Raw genomic sequence first — 24,510 nt, forward strand, 5'->3', positions numbered from 1 at the left:
TAAAATAATACTCGTACTATCAATTATTCAAATATGTCATACATAATACATATCTCTATACTTTATAAATATATATATTTACTATATATACAATCTTATATATATCTGAACTCGCCACAAATCAACTTATCAATTTGAATAAATAAATAAATATTATATATATGGAAACTCAATCAAACCAATCGAACATCAATTAATTTAGTATACTCGGCATGAATCTATTCGGATGTCAATTCTGCGAGAACGTTAACGATGAAAAAATATGCGATCGTAAGAATTTCGACAGCCTGCTGTGGGCGCTCGTCACTGTGTTTCAGGTAGAATTGCTAAAAACAAATAGCATTATAACTACTCAATACTTACTACTACTACTACTACTACTACTATTCTCTACTACTATTACTACTACTAATATAATTTATTTTCAACCAACTAATAACTATTCTTACGGATTTTTTTCTAATATGTATAAAGTTTAGTACAAGAAAAACAAACTCGTGTTTTATAAAAATGTTGTTTTACGATGCCAAAAAAAACCTGAATTGCTGTGTTATTTTGTGTTGTATCTAAATAGCGAAGTAATTAAAAAATTTAGAGCAAAAATGATGACTGTTGCTGTGTTCATTTCTAGTGTAAATAAGAGTTAATATTTTGTTTCTATTTTTCTTTCAATTAATTTTTGTTGCAGCTCCTTCCTACCTTTTTGGAAATTTTAGCTAATTTGCCTTTAGTATTTTTTTTCTTTTTGGTTTTTTGTTTTTTTTTTTTATTTTATTGTTTTTTTTATGTTAAACGCTAGTATTTTTTATTAAATGCTCATGGCATACGCAAATTTTGTTTAGAGTTTTTTGTTTTTGAGAGGAACAAAAATATTTGTGTACAATTTTGTTCTACCTATTTCGCCCTATTTTTAATATTTTTTTCACATTTTTCTCATAGCAGTCATATTTTTTTAAACTCATTTTTACCCTTTCATTGGCTCAACAACATTTTTTTCTTTATAATTTTTGTATTTTCCTTATTTGCTACACTTTTTTGCTTTATCTGCGCTGTTTTTCGATCAGAGTTTTGTTGGAAATTGATAAAAAATATTTTTGTGGTGTGTTGAGTCAAAAAAAAATCGAAAAAATTGTATCTAAAGTAAACACACTCATTTCAGTAATTAAAAAAAAAAAAAAACAATCTAATCTTTAATTTACTATTCTTGTATGTGTGCATATATAGAAAAGTAGAGGAAGCAATGCTAGTACATATTAAAGTAAAATTTAGTGCAAAAAAAAATATGTTTATAGTAGGACTTGTTCAGATATAGGAAGTTAATAGTATTAGCATACATAGCTACACCAATATGTCTAAGTATATACATATATGTACTACATACATAGATGCATACGTATGTGTGTACCATACAATAATCCCACGCATGCGTTAGCTAGAGTGAGAATGCTTTGGGATATACGAAATGCTTGTTACATATTTATTAAGAGGAAAGTGTCTTAAGGCAAGCGGGAAGGCAAATAATTTTCATATCACTACCACCAACAGGTAAGCCTTTAACCATTTAACCATTTTTTTAAATGCTCTCTAGTGCTCAATTTTTTTGACTGCTCGCTTAATTTGCTTGCATGCTTCTATTAGGCGATGTAAATATTTCAAGCACTCTCACTCATTTGCCACTCGCGCGTTTAATCACATCTCATCTTTCATGCAAAATTAGTACTCAACAGCAAAGCACTCAAATCAAAGAGCGCTCGCAATCAAACTGCACTCGGGTTTAATAGGTTTATTAACCGCGTGCTCTTTCACGGCGCAGAGCTTAACTTAACGGTGTTGCCGGCAGCACTCAACTGAAACTGATTACATTATAAGCCAATCAGCGCTTTGTGCTCAATTTTTTACTCAACTCAATTTGATTTGATTCATCAACCAGGTTTATAATAAATTATAGTATAAATTCATTTTTGCTAAACTCAACATCACTGAATAAAGCAATATGACTCCTTATTATATGAGTCTTCCCAAACGGATCTCAACTGCTGGCAGATTTACGGAAATTTTACCTCAACTCTAATTAAGTTAAGTGCACTTTTCACACATTTAACGCTTTTATGATAAGTCCGAACAGAAAACAGTCGAACTTTATACTAAAACTTGAAAAAAGGACATTCGGTTGATGGTCGGATTTATTACAGGACGCAGCCCATGAAGTCAACATATGACCACCATTGAAATCATTGGGGACGCGATTGGCCTGTCTTGCTCAGAAGAGGTGGATAGCACTGAGCATTTTCTCTGTGAGTTTCCTGCCTTTACTAGAGCAAGGCTACGAATTTTAGGTTCTGATGCCATGAGAATGAGTAATATTCGTTGTTCTCTCAAACTGGGGATATTTTCATATTTACCAAAGAATCTGGTTATTCTCACAGGACTAACTATCTCTGTCTCTGTTTCTACTCTGTCACTTCTTTCGCTCTGTTACTTCTCTACTCTCCTTTCCTACTTAATTATCTACCCTTTTACTTTTCAGAGTTTAGAATATAATGAGCGTTATAGCCTGTGTTTTTAGAATTTCCAATCTCTCGGCGCTTCTTGGCTCACCATTTGCAAATTTCAGTTTCAAAGCAATGTTTCTCAATTCAGTTGTCATGGTCATTTTTTAAGCCAGTTTTGTAATAAACAAGGAATAGTTGAAAATTTTAAAGAACAAGATCTTTCCACTGGCTAACTTAGAACTTTCCAAAACTCGCGTCTTTGCTCTTCTACTCTCTCCCTCTCTCACTCGCGCTGTCTCTTTCATTAACACTCGCAAGTATGAATTAAAAGTTAGCCAATCAGCGTGAGCCACTCAATTCAACAACCAATTAGTACTTACCTCTTCACACTCATACACACACACGCCACCGCACTCGCACTGCTTGTCATACATTTTAATGTACGCTTTGTTTGTTGTTTTTTGTATGGCATGTTTGAGATATTTTCAAAAATCACATTTTACTATTGCTACCATAATCATTACTTTCAAATTACTGCCAGTTTATGCTCAAAAAATCTCACACCACCTCACTAACATCACGACTACCTGCTTTCAAAACTTCGCAACTAAGCTCCAAGTGAAACTAAATGCGTTCTTCTAAAAATTATAATCTTTATTAATGCACTTTTTTGTATTTGTTTTTGTCTCTCATTGTTGTAACTAACTGTCACTTTTGAACTCTTTTTTACGCTCGAATGAAAAGTTGAAATTTTCAAATGACATCTTTAGCACAACTTACGCTCTTGCTTATGTAAATTATTGTGAGGATCACTTACACCACTCTTCAACTCTCTATCTCCAACTCTCATAATTGCCACAAGTAACAATGCTACTCGTTTAACATGACGTTCTATTTCTTTAACTTCCACTCCCCCGTTAACCCCTACCAATGCCTTTTTCTCACACACACGCACACCACTTTTTCACAGCTACAAAATTGCTCTAACTCTTCACATAACTACTCACTCTCTCGCTCTGCCTTTTCTCCCGTTCTCACTCTCTGAACCACTAAATCTCTTTGACTCGCTATTTACAAGCTTTTGACAAATTTTAACTCTACCAAAAATACCTAAAGTGAAAATTAATTGCAAACCATTTAGGCATACATATATAATTTTTGCTGCTATCTACTAATTTTCAGTTTAATTACTTTTATTTGAAAATAATCTAAGGACACTTAAAATTAAATCATCCTTACATTTGTAAATTAGACGCTATAGGGCAATAGCTTTTTGTAAATAACTCGCAAAAAAATAGGAACAATTTTCTCGTATCATTGAAACTGAATTTTTTCGCTTAATTTTATTAATGTTTCGAAAAGCGTTTAATCATGTAAAAAAAAGCAACATAGCTGTAAATTAATATATAAATGTACGAAACTTATGCAACTACAAAAATGAAAATAAAACACAAAAATTCTGTCAACACATACACGCAGTACATAAAAATACCAGGCAGACCCAAGACAAGAACCTTTAATACTGCCGTACTACACAGAGGAAGTCAAACACATTTCCACCGCTAAAAACTGTAAAAAACAATATACTCGTGCATATGTTCCTAAAACCCCCTCCAAAATACTCCTTCGAAAGTATAATTTTTTCAAAAAAAATACGAAGAAATTGTTAAAATACGCCATTTTCCGAAATTGTAAATACAAGATTTCCTTTCTGAATTATTTGTCACCAAATTTTAATTAATTTTGCAGACTACACACCATACGCAAGCCAAGCAAATACAACAAAAAATACAGACCATACCTTTTATATATAAATATAAATAAATATGTATACAGAAAAACATTACTTTATATAAATACAAATATATATAAATAGCTATGATTAATTCAAATCTACTTACTCTTACAACTACTTTTATACTCTTACTCGTATAAATATATACATACATATAAACCTTCCAAAAAGAAACTTATATATATATATATATATACAAATATATATGCATATACTCGTGTGTGAACCTACAGCATATTGGGCATGTATCTATTTGGCGGTAAGTTTTGTAAATTTGTGGACGATACCGGACTCGAACGTGAATGTACGTGTGACGAAATAATCAGGAAAGAACCTAAATGTGAATGTGATCGCAAACACTTCAACAACATTTTATGGGCCACTGTTACAGTCTTTCAAGTAAGAACAACACACCAAAGTTTCCTACTTAAATACTTAAAAAAAAAACTTACCTACCCTAATACTTAAATTCTTCATTACTTAAACAAAAAGAAACTTTACTTCTTGCTATCCACTAAAAAAGATACATTAATTAAATTAGCTTACTCCCTTACCCACTAAATAGCAAAACTTTGAATTATTTGTATTTTCTTCATATTTTTCATAGAGGTTAGCTATTTTAAAATCGCTGATTGAGTTCATAGTTTACAAATTCTTTATTAATATAGTTATATTTTAAATAAAAATTAAAAAATATATAGTACATTTTTGGTTTATTTTAAATTAAAAAAAATATTGAATATTTTTAGTTTAATTTTATCTCCAGCCTTTACTTTCGCTAAAATCCCACGAAACTATAAAAATGTTAAAGCCGCCATACGCCATCAGCCTTACATTGCTCTAAATAATCAAAGCAAGAATACTTGTGTATTTAATATAGATCTCGAATGCATAGAACACCGGTTGTTCAATAAGTTTTGCGGTTAGATAGAAAATTGTATTGACGATTTGGCCGATTGGCACGAGCTCCTTGTGGACAACTCCTTTGGAATCGTGAAAACAAATGAGCATCGACTTGATTTTCGATTTCTCCAAACGCAATTTTTTGGGTGGTGGTTCGTCTGGGACCTTCCCTTCGGCACTTTGACGCTTAATTTCAGGTTCATGTTGCTAACGCCACGTTTCATCACCCGTTACAAGGTTGTAAAGGAAGTTTTCGTCTTTTCTCGCCTCCTTAATCAGGTCTTTCGAATGTGTAATTCTGAGCATTTTTTTGTCCTCAGTTAACTTGTGTGGAATGAATCGTGCCCCGACCTTTCGTAAGCCCAAAGATCAGTTAAAATGCGGTGAATCAATGTTTCGGAGATATTCAACTACAATTCCATGAATTGCAACGATGATTTCGGTTCATTTTTGATTAATTTACGAACAATTTCGATGGAGTTTCTGGTGATTACTGATTTAGGGCAATCATCTCTGAAACGTGTAAACCACTCATAAACTCTGGCACGAGATAGAGAGATCATTGCCATAAACTTTTTGCATCAATTCAAATATTTCCGTAAACGTTTTAACAATTTTAAAACAAAATTTGATATTAGTTCTTTGTTCGAAACTCGTTTTTGTACCGATGACACAAACATACTGACACTTTGGACGGAATGATTTCGCTTGCACTGAACCAAATGTCACCAAGCTTTCACTGGAAGGCAGCTGGGGATGTAACTCCCACCACGCTAACTCATTAAAAAGACGGCGCTATCAAAAACATTTTTATGACGCCAATCTTGTTTATTTTGGACTTCACCTTGTATAAGGACTCTTCGCCATCAATTAAAGTAGAAAGATGGGTTGCTGAACTTAAACGTGGTCGTACAAGCCTTGAAGACGATCCACGTCAAGGGCGTCCAAAAGTAGCAACCGCAACAACACCACAAATCGTAGAAAAAATACAGAACATCGTATTGGAAAATCGTCGAATAACTAAAAGAAATTTAGTAGAAGCCTTAGGCATCTCATTGGGCAGTGTAAGCAATATTTTGACTGAAGTATTGGGTTTCAGAAAGCTGTGTGCACAATGGATGCCACATTCCCTAACAATGGAGCCAAATCACAATCGAATGCGAGTTTCTTAGCTGCACTTAAAGCGATTTCGAAAGGATAAAGTGGGTTTTGTGCATCGTTTCATCCCTATAGATGAGACTTGGGTCCATCACCATCATCCTAAATCAAAACAAGAGGCTAAAGAGTGGTGTGAATCTAATTCTTCGGCTTCGAAACGAGTTGGTGTTCAGAAAACAGTGAAGAAGATCAGTTTTTTGGAGTGCGAAAGGAATTTGGTTTGTGGATTACTTGCCAACTGGTAAAATAAGGAATTGTGAATATTATTGTAGCCTTTTAAATCAGCTAAAGGAAAAAAACTGGTGAAAAAAGACCCAGTTTACAAAAGATAAATATTTTCATTTTCATCAGGACAATACACCGAATCAGAAGAGCATTTTGACAATGCCTAAAATCTATGAATTAAAGTTCGAATTGTTGGCGCATCCAGCGTATTCACCAGATTTTGTTCCTAGCGACTTCCATCGATCTCCAGACTTAAAAAATTCTTGCGTAGAAAGCGTTTTCCATCAAATAATGAGGTCATAACAACCGTGAAAGCATATTTTGCAGCCCTTCAAGATTTTCACTTCTGGGAAGGAGTTCATAAATTGAAGTCTCGTTGGCACGAGGGTGTGGATGTTCAGGAGACTTTACTGAATAATAAAGTGTATTTCAAAGCATAAAATTGTGTTTTTCTTATCGAACCGCAAAGCTTTTTGAACAACTTAGTATTGGCTGTATAGTAATCTAAAGCCTGCTCAATGCGCCCTTCGAATTAATTTATCGCTTATATGCGGAGTCTACAACTACTAATTTTAAGAGATCTCCATTCGAGACGAAAATCGTCTTTGCGTTGCATGATGAGGCATTAAAGTGCTTCTGGCATTAGGCTTTTAGCGAAAGCAAAAGATGAATGAAATTAGCTTGATATATTTTAATAAAATTCATAAATAGTAATCTATATAATATAAAGATTTTAAATTGATATTTTAATTATTATTCTCTTTATTATTATTTCTAATTTATTTCCCTTATGTTTAATTTTATCTTAATTTATTTTTAATTTATTTCCTCTTATTTTTTATTTGATTTAAATTTATTTTTATTTTCATTTCTCAATTTATTTTTATTTTATTTCAATTTATTTTTTATTATATAATATTTATTTCGTTTCCACTGTAAGAACATAAATATTATTCAAAAAATTAAGCTCTAAAATTAATACTAAAAAAATTAGTAATTGAAAAAATTAAAAAAAAAAATCGTGTGCCCTAACCACGCTTTATTTTTTTGCCTTTTTAAACACATTTACCCATGGTTTCTAATTCTAATCTGAGCTAAATAATGCAAATAACGATAAACATTACACTAAGCATTCGTTTTTATTTTCGTATATTGTAATATATGCAAAAAATGCTTTCGGGATTTAACAAACTACAGTGTACTCTCGCTTAAGCGGACGCTCAAGGGACTGAAAAATTTGTCCTCTTATGGGACGTGTCCGCTTATGAGAAAAGTGTAAAAAGAGTTAAGAATAATATCATAGGAGAGTTAACGTGTCATGGGATGGTTGTCGGCTCAAGGGAAAAAATTTTAAAAAAATTCTTAAGGATTTGTTATATTTACTGAGAAAAGTGTCCGCGTATGGGAGGCGCTCGTTTGGAGAGAGTACACTGTATTTGAAACACGCGGGTTATGGTTCGTAAATGTAAACTTTTAACATATGTAGGTCGCAAATGAAGTAAAATTTCATAGTCCCGAAATTTCGGGATTTGTATTGTAAAGTGTTTGAAAATAGTATGCCTTCAAGGAAAGCATAGACATAAATAAAATAGCTGGGTAAATATTTAAATTCCGTTTAAATAAGTTGAAAATGACAAAAGAAATCATGCAGGCCCGAAAGAAGCATTATTTTATTTAAAATTTAAATTTAAAATTTTAGAAAAAAAATTAAAATTTTTTTAAAATTTTACAAAAGTTAGTTACAGTTGATATTTGAAATAATCAGCCAAATTCTAGAGCAGAGTTATTTAGTTATAAAAAAAACGTTGATATTAATGATAAACATTTGACCAAGCAAAATGCTTTCGGGATTCATCAAACTATCCGGAATACGCGAGTAATGGGTCGTAAATGTAAATAGTTTAACATTGCTCTTAAATGAAAAAAAATGTTACAGTTCCGAAATTTCGGGATTTATACAATATAATGCCTAAAATGCTTTCGGGATTCATCAAACAGTCCGGAATACGCGAGTAATGGGTCGTAAATGTAAATTTTGTAACATTACTCGCAAATGAAGTAAAATTTCATAGTCGCGCCATTTCGGTATTTATATAATTTAATGTTATAGTATTTGAAAATCGTATGCTAAATTACCTGTCAAGCGAAGCATAGAAATAAACAAATAAGAAATGTTTCAATCCCGTTATGAAAAGTCGAAAATGACAAAAAAAAAAGCATCCTGACCCGAAAGAAATTTTACTTAAATTAAAATGCTATTTGAAAATCCAACCGAATTAAGAGCAGATATATTTTCTTACAAAAAACTTTGATTTATTTTTATTTATTTACTTCCGACGCCATGGGGCGGTGAAGCATCTTGGCCAGATGCAGCCAAGAGGAAGGCACATACGCTCAGTCCAACGCTCTATAGTATCTTAAGTTTAATAAGGGTTTCGATGCCGTACTGTGATGAGTAGATGGCACAAAAGACTAGACTCGAAGTGCAAACCTCAAGTCATATACTAATTTTATAATTTGTATGCTATTGTAGTTCTAGAATTATTAATTCCAGTTCAGCTTTTAGTTTTCTTTTAACCAAAATTTAGAAATTTAAAAGAAATTTGTTTTGTAATTGTTTTCACGTTCACTTTCTTATTTTTATTTTCTAAAAAAATGATTAGCTCAAATTAAATTACAAAAATGATTTCTTCTTTATTCGAATTTATTTTCCACAAATGGAGGAAAAATTTATTAATTTAATTTTTTATTTTAATTTTTTATTTTAATTATTAGTTTTAATTTTAATTTTTAGTTTTAATTTTTTTTAGCAAAGATTGCTTTCATAATTTTTCAGATTTTATTTTCTAGTTTCTAATCAAAACGTTTTTGAGAAGTATTCACATGAGTTTCTTGATGAGATAAAACTAATATATATTATTATTTAAAAAGAAACTTTTATTTATAGGGTTAAATCAAAAAAAATAATTTTATTATTTTATTTGGCTCGCCATTTAGTCAAAAATATTTTTTTTATATTGTAATTTCCAGTTGTATTTTCTATCAATGAGTACACGTAACCAGTAGTGACCACTTATAGCTCAAAATTTTGGAAACGTACACTTTTTTTTAATTTCTTTTCGCAAAAGGCGTCACAAGAAAGTTTTCATAACTTTAGAATTACATATTTATTGAAACCAAAAAACAAAGAAAAAAACACAATAAACATTTTTAGCTTCAAAACAATCACTAACACAAATACGAACTCGAAGAATATTTGAAACTAAATCATAGCGCATTGTAGGCTTTGTCCTCTCGACGTACTCCTTTGACCAATTGGAATTCTTGGACAACAACTCCAAACTATCACATCAAAGCCACAATTGTATCATTAAATATCCCGTTACCAATAATAGTGATCTCCATTACCAATAACCAATACATTTTTATTACGAACATTAATTCATAGCTGCCAGAATAATGAATTTTATTGCAATATATAGCCAAAGTAATATTTTTTATGCCCACCATTTCCAGTATTTTTCGATTTAAATTGTTGTTATTGTCAATTTAGTGTTTCAAATACAATTACGTCACTCATTCGCTTTAAAGAAAGTCAAAACGACTGCAAAGAGTTGAAGTTATTGTTATTGTAATTGTATTACCATCATCAGTAACCGATTGTCAGTTTTATCACACTAACTTCCCATTACAGTTACTATTTTCATTAACATTACTAATATCATTACTAAAATGGTTACCCCTTTCATTACATTTGCCGTTTACAGGCACCATTCCTATTGATCTGTTTAATTATTTATTTCAATTACTTTTACTGTCATCCCTTCACCTATATGATAGCGATATTGCCTTCCCCTTAGCAATGTTGTTGTCATTACCAGTAAACGAGATGTCCCATAGTCACTTACTATTACATAGTAATCGTTACCATTACCATGTTTTCACCATTTCCAATTTTTCTCATCTTTACCATTAGCTCTACCCTTAAGGCTGAGATTTTATCTGCCATTACTAAATATTAGAGTATAGAGAGACCATTATCGGAAATTAGTACTCGCAATGTAATTCAAATGCCTATTTAGCCTCTATTTCCGATTTAATTCACATTGCCATTATCAGTATCCTAATTATTATCACTATTTGTATGCGGTTATCAGTGTAACTGTTATTATCCTGCACCATTACTATTATAATTACCGTTATCATTATAATTCCCATTTTAACTTTCCTGTCCATTAACTTAATAGAAAGCATTACTATCACCATAACTATTACCATTACCATTACCACAACCACTGTCATTACCTTTACCACTATGATTACCATTACCACTATCATTACCCCTATCACTGCCATAACCACTATAATTACCATTACCACTATCACTATCATTACCATTAAAATTACTATGACTTTCCTGTCCAATAACTTAATAGAAAGCATTACTATCACCACAATTATTACCATTACCATTAACATAATAATTACCAATACCATTACCATAACTACAATCATTACCATTATAATTGCCACTTCCATTACCATAACCACTATCATTACCTTTACCACTAGAATTACTATTACCACTATCATTACCACTACCATTACCACTATCACTGCCATAACCCCTATAATTACCATTACCATCACTTCTATCACTATCATTACCATTACCGTTACTATTACAATTACCACTCATTATAATTAACATTACCATTACCACTACCATTTACTATTACCATTACTACTATTACTATCAGTACCATTCCCGTTACTATTACAATTACCACTCTCATTGCCATTACCATTCTTATTTGAATTATTCCTACCATAACCAAGCGCCATAATAATTAACATTACCATTACCATTACCACTACCATTACCATCATCATTATCATTACTCATGTCCTTTTGCAATTAAAACTTCCATTAAGATTGCCCATAACAAGCTCAGTAGCAACATAAGTTTATTTATCGTTACCATTGTCGTTAACTTTTCCAGTGTCAGCACCAATTCGTGCCTTAGACAAAAACTTAAACGTCACTACGTTCGTTTACCGTTACTTTGTTACGTATAAGGTTTAACCTTCTTTAAATTTACCGTTCATAATTTTAGAGTTCAAAGTTTCAAGTTCACTATCAAAATTTTACCATCCGTAACTGCTATGCTCACAGTTGATCTCAATATTTGAACAGAAATACTTGTACACAGTGTAAAATATTTTTAAGCAGCTGAGTGTGAAGCTCTTTTCAGTTACGGAAGCTTTCAGGTAGGATAAATCTTTCTATGTGCTCTTCAATAAAAAAGGGTTCAGAAAAAAATTTTACAAACGATCTATACAAAACACTTTAAAACCCACCTGAAACTTACAAGAAACCACAAAAACTTACGAAAGTCAAAAAGTTCTACTTTAAGAAATTACAAATAGGAAAGCCAAAAAGCACTATTGTGTGAAAGTTGCAAAACCTATCAACAACTAAAATACTGTTTTCTTTTTTTTGAAAATTACAAAACCTTCGAGAAGTCAAAAAAACTTTTCCATTATTAAAAATTCTTTAAATTCGACGTATTGTGAGCGACTGAATCGCTTAACTCACTATGCTTAGATAATTGGTCTGATAAGAAATTTCAGCCAAAATCTTAGCACATCATTTTTTAAACAATCAAGTACACATACACGAATGGATTTCAAGTATAACTAATGCACACACACAAACACATATACAAGTTGCGAGCTTTTGCTCTTTTTTTCATTTAACTTAAGTCCTCATTTATGTTTCCTAATTTTACGTACTTACAAAAAAAAAAAAAAAAAAACAAAAATAAAGTTCTAAAATTTTCGCATGATTTTTTATATATTAATAGAAACCCCAACAAAAAAATTTAAAAACCAATTTTAAAATTGTACTTTTTTCTCTGTTTTGTGAGCTTTACGTTGCTCAGTAAAACTTTGCGCTTCATCAACTTAGTTCATTTAAGTATATTGAGAAAAATGTATACTCACATAACCTAAAAATATATTAGGCAAGCAAATGTTTTAAGCAAGTATAAACTTCTTCAAACCACAACTCAAAGACTCGATTTAATTACCTGGAACTCGAATTTTTTTAATTATAAAATTTTTCACTAGCATAATTTTCTAAAAATACATACATATATCGGCACGTTTTATAGCATTCAAAATTTATACTCATAGCTGAAATATAAACAATACTTTGTGATGAAAATTATATGCTTAAAACTTTTAGTATTTTTATATATCCAATGTAACACCACGAATTCTAGAATTTTCATTTTCAGCAGACTAAAAAAGTTTTGTCGAAATTATTTTCTATTGCTTTTTGGCTAACTTTTGGACTTTTTTTTTTGTTTTGCGGTATGATTTCCTTTCATTATAATTTGTTTACAGCTTTTTATAATTTATTTAAATAAAATATTAAAGTAGTAACAGCAAATACATAAATAGTGCATACCATACATACATACGAGTATGTATGTGCGTATTGGCGCTTCCAAGCATTTTAGGCTTTTTAAGCTTTTTTAGGTTCAAAGCATCGTTTCTTTACCCAATTGCAGCTCGAAGCTTTTTATACTTATACAGTTATTAATTTCTGATAATTTATATATTCTCGGCACTTTATTGTGACGTCTTTTTGTTATTATAATTTTTTATATTTAAAAATACCTGCACATTATTTATTATTTGAATTTTTTGGATTTTTATTTTATAAAGACTTGTCCAAAGCGCAGTGCTTTGCAATGAGTAAATGAACTAACAAATTATTCAAATGTTAAATATATTTACTTAGACGTCCATGAATGTTTAGCGTTCAAATTTTCGGGACTTTTGAACGCGTGAAAGAAGCTTTCCCATACGCTTTCGCGCGGTTAAGGTGCAATTAGTGGAGACGTAACCATAGCAATCAGCTGTTTTGCTCAAACATATGGACATCAATGTAAACGGTTATAGGTCCCGTCCCATAACGCCATAACCATAACCGTAGCCGTATGCATCTATTGAATTTTGGGTTTGACCCGGAACCGTAAGCAGCTCTGAAATGCTTTAGATTTGTTTTGATATTTGCGATAGAAATTTGAGTATTGAAATAAACGACGAAAAATGAATTGACTTGGTGGAAAATTTTCCGTGTTTTTATGACAAAATGTGAATGTTATCATTAAAACTACTTCAATATCAGCTGTTTATGGTGACGGCTTGACTAATCGACAAATGTTGTAATGTTGCGGCTATGGTCATGGTTACGGCTATGGTGTTACGGCTGCGGCACCACTATTTGTAGCTTTAGTTTCTATGTTAAATTATTTTAAACAAAGAATACCTACTTTTCGAGATTACTTTCCGTGATTTTGTAAAACTTTTAAAAATTTACTAAGTACAATAATTTTTCAACAAATAGTGACGATTGGAAAAGAAAAATGTACATTCAAATTTCACAAAAACCCAAAAACTGCAGTTTATGCTGCGCAATTTTCGATTTCCATCGATTTAAAAAAATCTAAGATGCCCACTCACGTCTGTTTCACGTAAAATTAATTTGGTAAAAATATAATATTTTTCGTACAAAGAAATTTCGGAACAAATTTATGGGACTTTAAAAAATATTTAAAATTTACTCTGTTGATTTGAGTTTTCGCATAGATACAAATTTTAATATCTTTCGAGTACCGAAAGTTCGGGACTAATTGACGGAACTTAAAGAAGTATTTAAAATTTATCCAAGTTGAGTTGAGCTTATACTAAAAATTTACTATTAATATCTTATATGTTATATCGAATGCCGAAACTTCGGGACTAATTTACGGAACTTCAAAAAAATATTTAAAATTCATACTAAATAAATAAAAAATATTTAAAATTTACACTGTTGAATTGTGGTTATACTAAACATTTAATATTAACATCTTTCGAATTTCGGGACTAATTTACGGGATTTTAAAAAATATTTAAAATTTATACTGTTGAGTTGAGTTTATGCTAAACATTGAAAATTAAGAGATTTTTGGTTATTTTTAGTAATCCCGAAAAATTTTTTTTAAGACTTGCTTATCTTTTTTGTTAAAAGCAACTTATCTGAAAGTTGAATATTGAAAAAATAATGTTTACAGAAAACTGCCAGGCTTTGCTCAGTTCTTTATGAAATAAATTCGATAAAATTAATTAATTTTTGTTGTTCTTTTCTCTTTTGTGTTCATATTTTGTATGCTTTCGTAAATATATTCAATTCAGTACTTTTATTCAAACTATTTATAACTGGAGGTTTTATTGTAAATATATATGTAATTTAACATTTATTTATTTGCATTTTATGTAAGTTATAATTTTTTCCTTTCTTTCATTTATAATATAAATTTATTTATAAATTTTATATACATATTTTACGTTGTGAAACTTTCTTTCATTTTTCATTTCCTAATCGTGTCTGTTAGTGTTGTTCAATGAAAAAATGCCTACTCTTACACTTTCTAATTCAAAAATTGTTTATACTTTTTCTCCAAATTCCCCATATGTTTCTAGATTCTAACGCAGGAGGATTGGAATGTCGTACTATTCAATGGCATGGAAAAGACAAGTCATTGGGCTGCATTATATTTTGTGGCGCTGATGACATTCGGCAATTATGTGCTATTTAATTTGTTGGTCGCCATTTTAGTTGAGGGATTCAGTTCAGAGGTAGAGTTTTTCAAAAACCAGAAAAAACATCACAAAAAATATTTAAAAAATAAAATAAGTTTTTTTTGTTTAATTTTAAAATTAAAAAACAAATAATTCTAAAATATTTTGCAAGTATCAAAAATTGTCCTTTTTATAATTAAAAAATAATTTTACCAAATCTCTGGCGCCATAAATAATTTTCCACTCAGTCTTTTGATCAATGCATGGCTTTAGCAAATTTACGGTTAACAAATTTATGCAAATAATTACGCTAAATATTTATGCACTCAATTAAGGTCAATATTCACATATTTAACTATATAAAAATATATTTATAAATAGCATAATCGCCCCGCCCACCTTTTGCCTTTCTCCCCTAACGCACCCAAATGGCACCATAAAAGCATAGTGGAAAATTATTTACTCCAGCCTAGGCATTCATTGTAATATTTCTAACTGCATATCATCAATGACCCAACCGCCGCCGCGGTTTCGCGCCCCTGGGCGTAAGCCACGCCCACACAAAACGCACACACGCTCAAGCTTTTGCTTGAAGCTTGCTTCCTCCTTTAGCTTTTAACATATTTCTAATAATAATATAAATAATTTTAAATGTACACATATGTATATATATATAAATGTATAATAATCATCCCCGCCCCGCCCCCACTGGATAAAACAAAAAAAATAATAAAAAAACTACCTGCGGCGTAATCGCGTGTGTGCGTCTCTTCTGTTCTTAGCGGCGCGTCGCGCTTGCGTGCGGCTGGCGAAAATTCTAATTCTTTGAATTCTCTGATTCCCTCAGCGAAATGAACGTCGCGAACGTGAGCAACGTGAATTGGTGAAAAAGCTACGCGAAGAGACATTGGCCGAGAATTTCAGTGATGCTATGTACGATGAATCGCGCAGCAGTGAAGCGGATTCATCATCGACAAACGAAAGTTACTATGAGGTACGAAATCGTTGGCATAGCGCCGAGGATGTACGGAAAGTAAGTAGAGTTCATAAGCAGCAGAGTGACCGAAGTGTTATACACAGTGAGAGAGAGAAAACGAGAAAGAAAGAGAGAATGAGTGAGAGTGTGAGTGGAAGAGGGAGTGAGTGTGCCAAAGGAAGTACTCAAACTTAACAACAAACAGCAAGCATTAGCATAAGTACACAATTGCTCATATGTGCTTACAAGCCCTCGCTATCTCAGTTAAAACACATTCCCCTTCTGATTTTTTCGCGCTTAACAGTTTCACTATCTTACGCATTCTCAATCCAGAATTAGTCTTATTTTTCCAATTACCTACTCAAATACTTTTATGTCCAATCAGTTTTCCTTTTCTGGAATTAAACTCTAAGTAGCTGATTACTTTATTAAACACTAACTCATATTTCGATTCAGTTTGAGTTCTCTCAGCCTAAAAATGGCTCATTGTTTATCACTTTACTCATTTATAAGTGCAGAAATCACTAATTTTACTTATTGAGTCAACACAATCGCTTTCAAATTACCGTAGCACGTCTTCTTTCATACACACATCAGCTTAGTCACTAAATCACTCTACCCTTATTAAGAGGTGGAGTTTGGTCTCGGTATTACTTTGCTCATTTACTCTTTATTATGTTAAGGCATTCATTGAAAACATACCATTTTTTAGTACACCATTCATTTACACTGGTTACTCATTTTAAACAACTCAAAACCTTCGCACACACTAACTCGAAAAACTCACTCAACTCGTCTAGACTCATGCTCCACAAACTCATACGGAGAATGTCTTAATTGCTTTTAGGCAATCCCTGTTCAAATACTCACCCTTTTTCATTAACTTCACTCAACTCATTTACACTCACGTTCAATATAAGCATACATACATACATACACTGAACAAAGGAGAATTACCTTTTTCATACACTTATACACTCTCAATCACCTATTCTTTCACGCTACAACAGCTACAAGACTCAACTGAGCTAATTATGGAAACGAAGAGTAATATGCAAAAGCAACAACATCAACGTATGTTATTGCAGCCCACGCAAGACTATCAGATCAATGAGAGTTATTTGGGTGGTGTTGGTGTTGGTGGTGGCAGCAGTGGTTCGGGTAGCGGCAGTGGGCGTAAGTCCAGCGATAAGGATGCTGTAAGCAAATTGTCAATGGAAGATGATAAGAATAAGAATTTAAAAAAGGTAAGCTAATTTTTGTTTATAAATGTATGCACATGAAGAGAGTAAAGCAAATGTTTCCTCGGTCAAAATATGAAATATTGATCATGTGATGTGATATCCGATCTTGCGATCTTAAATTGAACATCACAACATATCAGCATCACATCGCTTGATCGTTTCATCGTTTGGTCTTTCGTTTTTTTTCATTTTATTTAATTTATATAGCATCGGTAATTATTTTCTTATATACATATAAAATATTAGCCATGTGATGTTAATGTCAGACGTGATATCGATCTTGCAATCTTAAACTGATCATCACATCATATGAGCATCACATCGCTTGATCGTTTCATCCTGTGGTCTTTTTTTTCTTTTTATTTATTTATTCCAATCGGTAATTCTTCTCTTACATACACATAAAATGATGATCATGTGATGTTAATGGCAGATGTGATATCCGTTCTTGCGATCTCAAATTGATCATCACATCATATGAACATCATATCACTTGATCGTTTCATCCTGTGGTCTTTTTTTTAAATTAATTTATATCTCGTCGATAATTCTTTTCTTAGTCTCCAATTGCTTATACATTGATCATGTCATGTTAATGTGATATATGAAACCCGATTTTCCGATATTTAAGTGATCATCACATCATATGAGCATCACAGCGCTTCATCATTTCATCCCTTGATTATACTTTTCGTTGATCTTCATTAATTGATATCCCATTACCTATTACCTTGTAGTCTCCACTTGTTTATTAATACCTTTCCCTTCCCCAGACATATTCTATAAGAGAGCGCCGCGGTGATGGGTCACGCCTGCCACGTATACGCCCATTGCGTGAACCGCCCATTATTACTACAACCGCCGCAACGCCTCAAGATTCGCCCAATACCACACTCGAGGGCGGCATGAGCTTTCGCGGTTGGAATACCCAAGATTTGGAAGCGAACGACGGTGGGGCTGGCAGCCAGGTAAGATCAATGGCGAAGACGTTTAATTGCATAAATTCTTATTTCACAATTAAAATAAACTAAAGTATATAATATTTTGAAGAGATGAATTAAAAAAGGTAAAGTAAAACTTTAAAAACGCTTTTAACACATAAATGCTATGCAATCAATCTTATTTTCTTGGTACAATTTTTTGGCTATTTAAATATATTTAATTATCTTGCATTTATGCCGATTTGCGCCCTTGCTAGCATACATTTTTGCTCGGCTCATTTTCGTGCTGTTATTAATTTATTTCAAAAACTTCCAATTGCCCATGATATATGTTTTTTTCTTCTTTGTCTTTTATTTTCACAAACAGTGCCCGGGTTCGCCGTCACTTCTCAGACCACCGACTATCATAAGCGGCCAACGTTCACTCGACGAAGGCATTCCGTCGATTGATCTCATACCACCATCACCTGTACTAACGCACAAGCCATTGAATATACTGAATGCCAGCCAACTACGAGGAAGCAATACTAACCTAAGCAGCTGTAATTTAGTATCTAACAATAGTAGTTTACTCCCTAGTGCCCTAAGTAGCAATAGTAGTGTGCATAGTGTTGTCATAGATGATATTTCGAAGAATTCCGATGCTAGCGCCTCGGGACCGATATTTGTGCCAACAACGATCTCGACAGTGTCCACAGTCAGCACATCATTACCAGCCGGTGCAAGTGCTGCTGGTAGTAGCGTTATTGTCAATGGTTGTGCTGGCGGCGGCAGCGCCATAAGTAGCATAGAACTATCGCCACTTGCCGCCGCCGTTGTCGTCACCACATGTGCTATGTCGCTGACACCTACAGCGACCACCACAGCAGTAGCAGCATCAACAGCAGGAACGGCAGTCCCACCCTCAACCCCCTTACTAGCCAGCAGCAATGAAGCGACGCCGACACTGCCGCCTACAAACGCCTCAACGACAACAACAATCAGCCCTTCGCTAACCGGCATGCAGCGCATACCCAGCCTAAAGCGTTTCCGACGCAGCAGTTCGAAACGAAAGAAGAAGTCTGCCGATGCCGGCAGCGGCGCCGAAGATGACGAACAGCAGCAGCTAAACAATGGCAGCGACAATTCATATCTGCTGGCGCCGCATAGCAATGGCGCTTCTATGCGCTCCGACTCATTTCTGAGTCCGGCGCGAACGCCTACAACAAGCGCCGCACTAACAGCTAACAATCAGACTAGTCAACCCAAGACGAAAGACACAAACCGTCTTAGTCCGCAAAACTCGATACGTCGTCTCTCCACAACACTCAGCATTGGCAGTATACCGCCGTTGGGTAGCCGTCGTGCCTCCGCTTGTATCTTCAACTCGCAGCTGTATCAAAATCTTAATCAGCCGCCCAAATTGTATGCACCCTCAGCTGCCCAACGACGCATGTCTTCATTCGAGTTGGCCTTCAGCAAAAGTTCCCAACTCAATTTGCATAATTTGGAGGCGAATAGAAAATCAATGTCATACACGAACTCCAAACTCGATTTGGACAAATGGCAGAGATCGTATATGAATCTTCAAGAACCAGATATGTTACAACAATACATACAGGAGCGTGAGAAGCGCAAGAGTTCCATTAGTCATTACACGCGACAACAGCAACTGCAACAAAAGCAGCAAAAGCAACAAGAGCTCGAGATACCGCAGCAGTCGATGACGGAACAACAATCGATGACACAGAGCTCTGGGCGTATGACAAAGTTGAAAATACTCATCGAACGACTGAAACCGACACACCTCACCGAGAAGAGGGAGACATACTCGCTATACATATTAGCGGAAGAGAATAGGTAAGTGCGAAGCAAAAATAAGAGGCGGCCGCAGTCAAATTGTGGGTTTGGGACAGAAGTAGAAATATGTGAAGATGATCATAATTCGCTTATTCAAACACAAAATATATACAAATCAAAAGGAACTGGGCAGATCAGTTGAAGTTCGGGGAATTACTTAAATTAGTTAAGTCAGGCATGAGAGATAACGTATGCAGTCTAGTAATTCCTGATTTGAACAGATCAAATAAAGTCGTCTCATGAAGAAAACACACAATTGTAAATCCGGAATGAACTTCTGTTCAAAACTGTACTCGAAATCAGAGCAGTATATAAGGGTCATGATTCGACAGAGTGTCAACTGAATTTATGTAATCCCACGCTTTTATTTCTATAGCCCGTGCAATCACCTACTCGGTTTGAGAAGCTCCTCAGATATTCTAATATTTCATTCTGCTCACTAATATACGAGTGGGAAGGTGGATCTATAAAGCCTTCACTTAATTGAGGGAGAGGTTTCTTATAATCTTATTCGTTCCTGTACATACAATCACATATCCGATCTTATTACTCTGTGTGCTGAGTTAAGGAATAGTTCCTCATAAAAAAACTAGGCATAACAATGTAGGTCAGTCCATTTGTAGAAAAACATCAAGACGTATACTACAAATAGGAGAAGAAGCTCGGCCAAACACCTAATAAACCTAACCTAAAACACTACATAAGTTAATTTAACACAACGTTACTTATCTAAATATAATATATATGTAGACAGATGGATATATGGACAGAGGTTTGTAGTTCGATTTTAAGTTCTTGTGAGCCTTCCAGACTCAGTTATTTCAATTATCCCAGAATGGCACTGGGCTGGACTGCGCGTATGTGTCTCAACGGCAATTCGCTTAATTCAAGGGCAGTATTAGTGCCCCATAACTTTATTATTCACACTGGATGCTCAGATTTTTTGCTCCGCATTAGTTTTCATATACAAAAAAGTTCACTTCACTAATGCGCTGCAATTTTTTTTAGGGCATTCAAATTCCCGGTATAGCCCATTTAATGCAACATTACCTCATATTTTTTTCTCAACATAGTTATTGTTGAATTGGAGCTTTGTAATAACCACTAGACTACAATTACCTAAAGCTGATTCAACACTTGCAGTTTGTAATCCCGCAAAAAAGTAGCGTAATCCATACAACATTCACATATAGTATATACCCTGTGTATGTACTCGAATGTATGTATGTACGTATTTACATATGAATACATTTCAATTTGTACGTACTCACCTGATGATTTTTTCCGCTTCGTCGCTCGCTTCATTCTCCCAATGCCATTGGGGATTTTTGCGCTCACGTAAATACAAAGTTTTGCCTTTATCCTCTTTGCCATGTTGGCTGTGCCCAGTGAGGCATTAAAATCAGCAGCTACTCGTATTTTGTAATGGCGCGTTGCTGCTGCTGCTACTGTTGCTGCTAAAATTGCAATGACAAAAATACAAAAAAGCAGACATTACTGACAATGAGTTAGTTTGTTAGGAAGCTTTAGCATCCTGTTTGCAACGAGCCATTTGAACAATATGTAACCGTATTTTCATTTCAAATAGTTTTGTGCACATCTCAGTGTAAACAGAGTTATACTCTAGTAATATATGTACATATGAGTGTGTGCGTGGTGATTATATGCTACCGTAATCCCAGCAGTATCCAGCTGTGCTTGCAACCGGTCAACAGTCAACTGACCGTACCGACTAGCCACCTAACCACCTAACCGAGCAGTCGTACACTCAATAACCAGCAGCTAGCTTATCTAGTCAGCAATTCATTCATTCATTTATACGTTCATTCGTTTATATAATATAGCTCCCATTCGTACATTCATACGAGTGGCGAAAAACCCATTTACTGCTCGACTTATTTGGCAATGTAATTGGCCTCAAGTATTTGAGCAGCAGGTGGTCATACACTCAAATATGTAAACATATTAGCCGCTGAGGAATGGAACTGCTGAAAAAAGGATGTGTGCACTTCGTCGGTTTCGGGTGAAAATGAAAGTCTCCTTAAGCTTACAGACTTATAGATATAAAATCAGTGTCTATCGCACAGTAAGTAATTTATAAAAAGAGCCAAGAGTATATTCGATTTTTTTTTGTAATAATATACGTATATAAAGGTGACTTACTGGAGAATGCTCGTGGTATATTTGCGCCATTATTTTCATTATTCTTCCTATATTCTGAAACTATTAGCCCGTTCATGAAATCAGTCGCAAGATAGCTTACAGACTCATCTCTTATCTCTCTTACAACCATACAGAGACAATTACTATAGGCGTTAAGAGCCTCTCAACTCAGGCTGGTAGTCTGTGACACTTACACCCCACAAGAGAAATTTGTCTGGGTATTTACCACACGCTTTAATTGCCTCCCAGTATAACAAACTATCACAAACTTACTCCTCAATTCGGGCTGATATTCCGTTCACGAGTAACATACAACCACAAAAAGAAGATAATCTGGACTATTAGTACTGTCTTTAATAATCATGTAGGGAGTAATGTTGGGTAGGTGAAATGGTTAAAGCACCAGACTGGCACTCCCCAAGTAGCAATCAAACGTCGTTTTAATACCATTATGAGACCCCCTGGCGGCCGCCGTAGCCGACGTGACTACCATTCGGAATTCACAGAAAGAACGTTGGTTCGAATCTCGGTGAAAACACCAAAATTAAGGAAAACATTTTTCTAATAGCGGTCGCCCCTCAGCAGGCAATGGCAAACCTCCGAGTGTATTTCTGCCATGAAAAAGCTCCTCATAAAAATATCTGCAGTTCGGAGTCGACTTGAAACTGTAGGTCCCTCCATTTGAGGAACAACATCAAGACGCACACCACAAATAGGAGGAGGAGCTCGGCCAAACACCCAAAACGGGTGTACGCGCCAATTATATATATATATATGAGACCCCCTACAACCAATCAGAGTTGTTGATGTAACGGAGAAGGTTGATAGGACTTAGGTTGCAAGACTATCCCAAGCTGTCGAAGAAAGGAGAACCCAGTGGCTTAATAGTCTATCTGCCAAACAGAGGAAGTGCTCAACAGTGTCCGTTTTCGTCCACAGAGTCCACAGCTTCTGCAATGGGGATTAAGTGATAAATTTAGCTTTTCTGCGTGTGTTCCGATTGTCCAACGACCGCTAAGCACAGCTGCGAGTTTGGAAATTGAATGGCATGGAGTCCCCAGGACTTTCTGCGTTCTGTCATTCTAAATTGTGTAGGTTACACAGTTACTAGTTGTGCAATTCCCCTTTAACAACAATCAGGCGAATGCCGGTGATCGAGCGTTGAACTTTGAGACCTATTCAGCCAACAACTTCCTGGTAAGCTCATAAGTAATTCCATTTCCCTCTATGTTCCTATAACCTAGAACCCAGATCAGAGAAATTTTACCTGCACACCCAAGAGGTTTGGTCCCCTTCTTATAGGAGTTGACCAGATGAATATGCACCATGGTGTCGTCAAAGCCTTGACCACTGCTTGACTATCAGAAAAGATGTTAATATCACCCTCACTTCCGCGCTTCCTAAGCATTCTGCATGCCTGCTGAATAGCAAAGACTTCTGCCTGAAAAATACTAGCAGTATTCGGCAATTTTAAGGAAATAATATAGATAAATTGGCTGCTCCGGCTAGTGATTTCATCTTGGAGCCATCAGTGGAGACGTAGGTCACTCCAGCAACTCCAGTTTTAACACCAACTAACTAGTCTCCCAAGTAAACTCTTTCCCTTTTATTATACCCAATAAATAGCAGAACAAAAGCAATCTTTGGTCGCGGTGCCATTCTCCTCGTCGGTCATAGGATCGTGGGTACATATGAGTGAGATACGGAATATTACTATGAAGCGGATTGTGACGACTACGCTCATCCAGGGAGTGAACGACAGTATAAATAGTTAATGGTCAAGTTTCTCTATCACCACAAATACAATACCGAATTCGCGCTAATTTACACGGCAGCTCGAGCGACGTACTTGTATTCCAGGTGCAAGCCCACAAATAATATTCCTTCAAGCACTTTTGAAGGTCTGTAGCAAATAAATGGATTCTCGTCGAGGTCGTGCTCTACTTTTTATTCGTGGTTGTTTTCTGCGGCAGTTTTCTAGTACGTTCATAAAGTGAGCCACTTGCTCCAAGACAGACGTCCGCCTGCAGCCGCAGCTACTGGCGAGCAGACTCAGCATACCTTGGTGAGCACTTAAACTGAATGTGTAGGAGTTATCTCTTCATGGTTGATCTTTTCACTATAGTTCGCTTGTTTA

General features: G+C 34.4%; 1 protein-coding gene across 4 annotated transcripts in view; it reads left to right on the forward strand.

Moving 5' to 3' along the window:
* Window positions 1-24,510, forward strand: part of LOC128858989 (uncharacterized) — a 325,060-nt gene that overhangs the window by 286,083 nt on the left and 14,467 nt on the right. For 3 of the 4 annotated variants that reach the window (XM_054095626.1, XM_054095623.1, XM_054095625.1), the window contains 6 exons: window positions 4,521-4,686; window positions 15,112-15,267; window positions 16,058-16,243; window positions 17,197-17,433; window positions 18,204-18,398; window positions 18,739-20,210. In XM_054095626.1, the coding sequence (XP_053951601.1) occupies window positions 4,521-4,686; window positions 15,112-15,267; window positions 16,058-16,243; window positions 17,197-17,433; window positions 18,204-18,398; window positions 18,739-20,210 (2,412 nt within the window). The remainder of the gene's footprint in view (window positions 1-4,520; window positions 4,687-15,111; window positions 15,268-16,057; window positions 16,244-17,196; window positions 17,434-18,203; window positions 18,399-18,738; window positions 20,211-24,510) is intronic. The other variant, XM_054095624.1, reaches the window with a different exon arrangement.

This window comes from Anastrepha ludens, chromosome 3 (assembly GCF_028408465.1).
Source record: "Anastrepha ludens isolate Willacy chromosome 3, idAnaLude1.1, whole genome shotgun sequence".
In the NCBI taxonomy this organism is placed as follows: domain Eukaryota; kingdom Metazoa; phylum Arthropoda; class Insecta; order Diptera; family Tephritidae; genus Anastrepha; species Anastrepha ludens.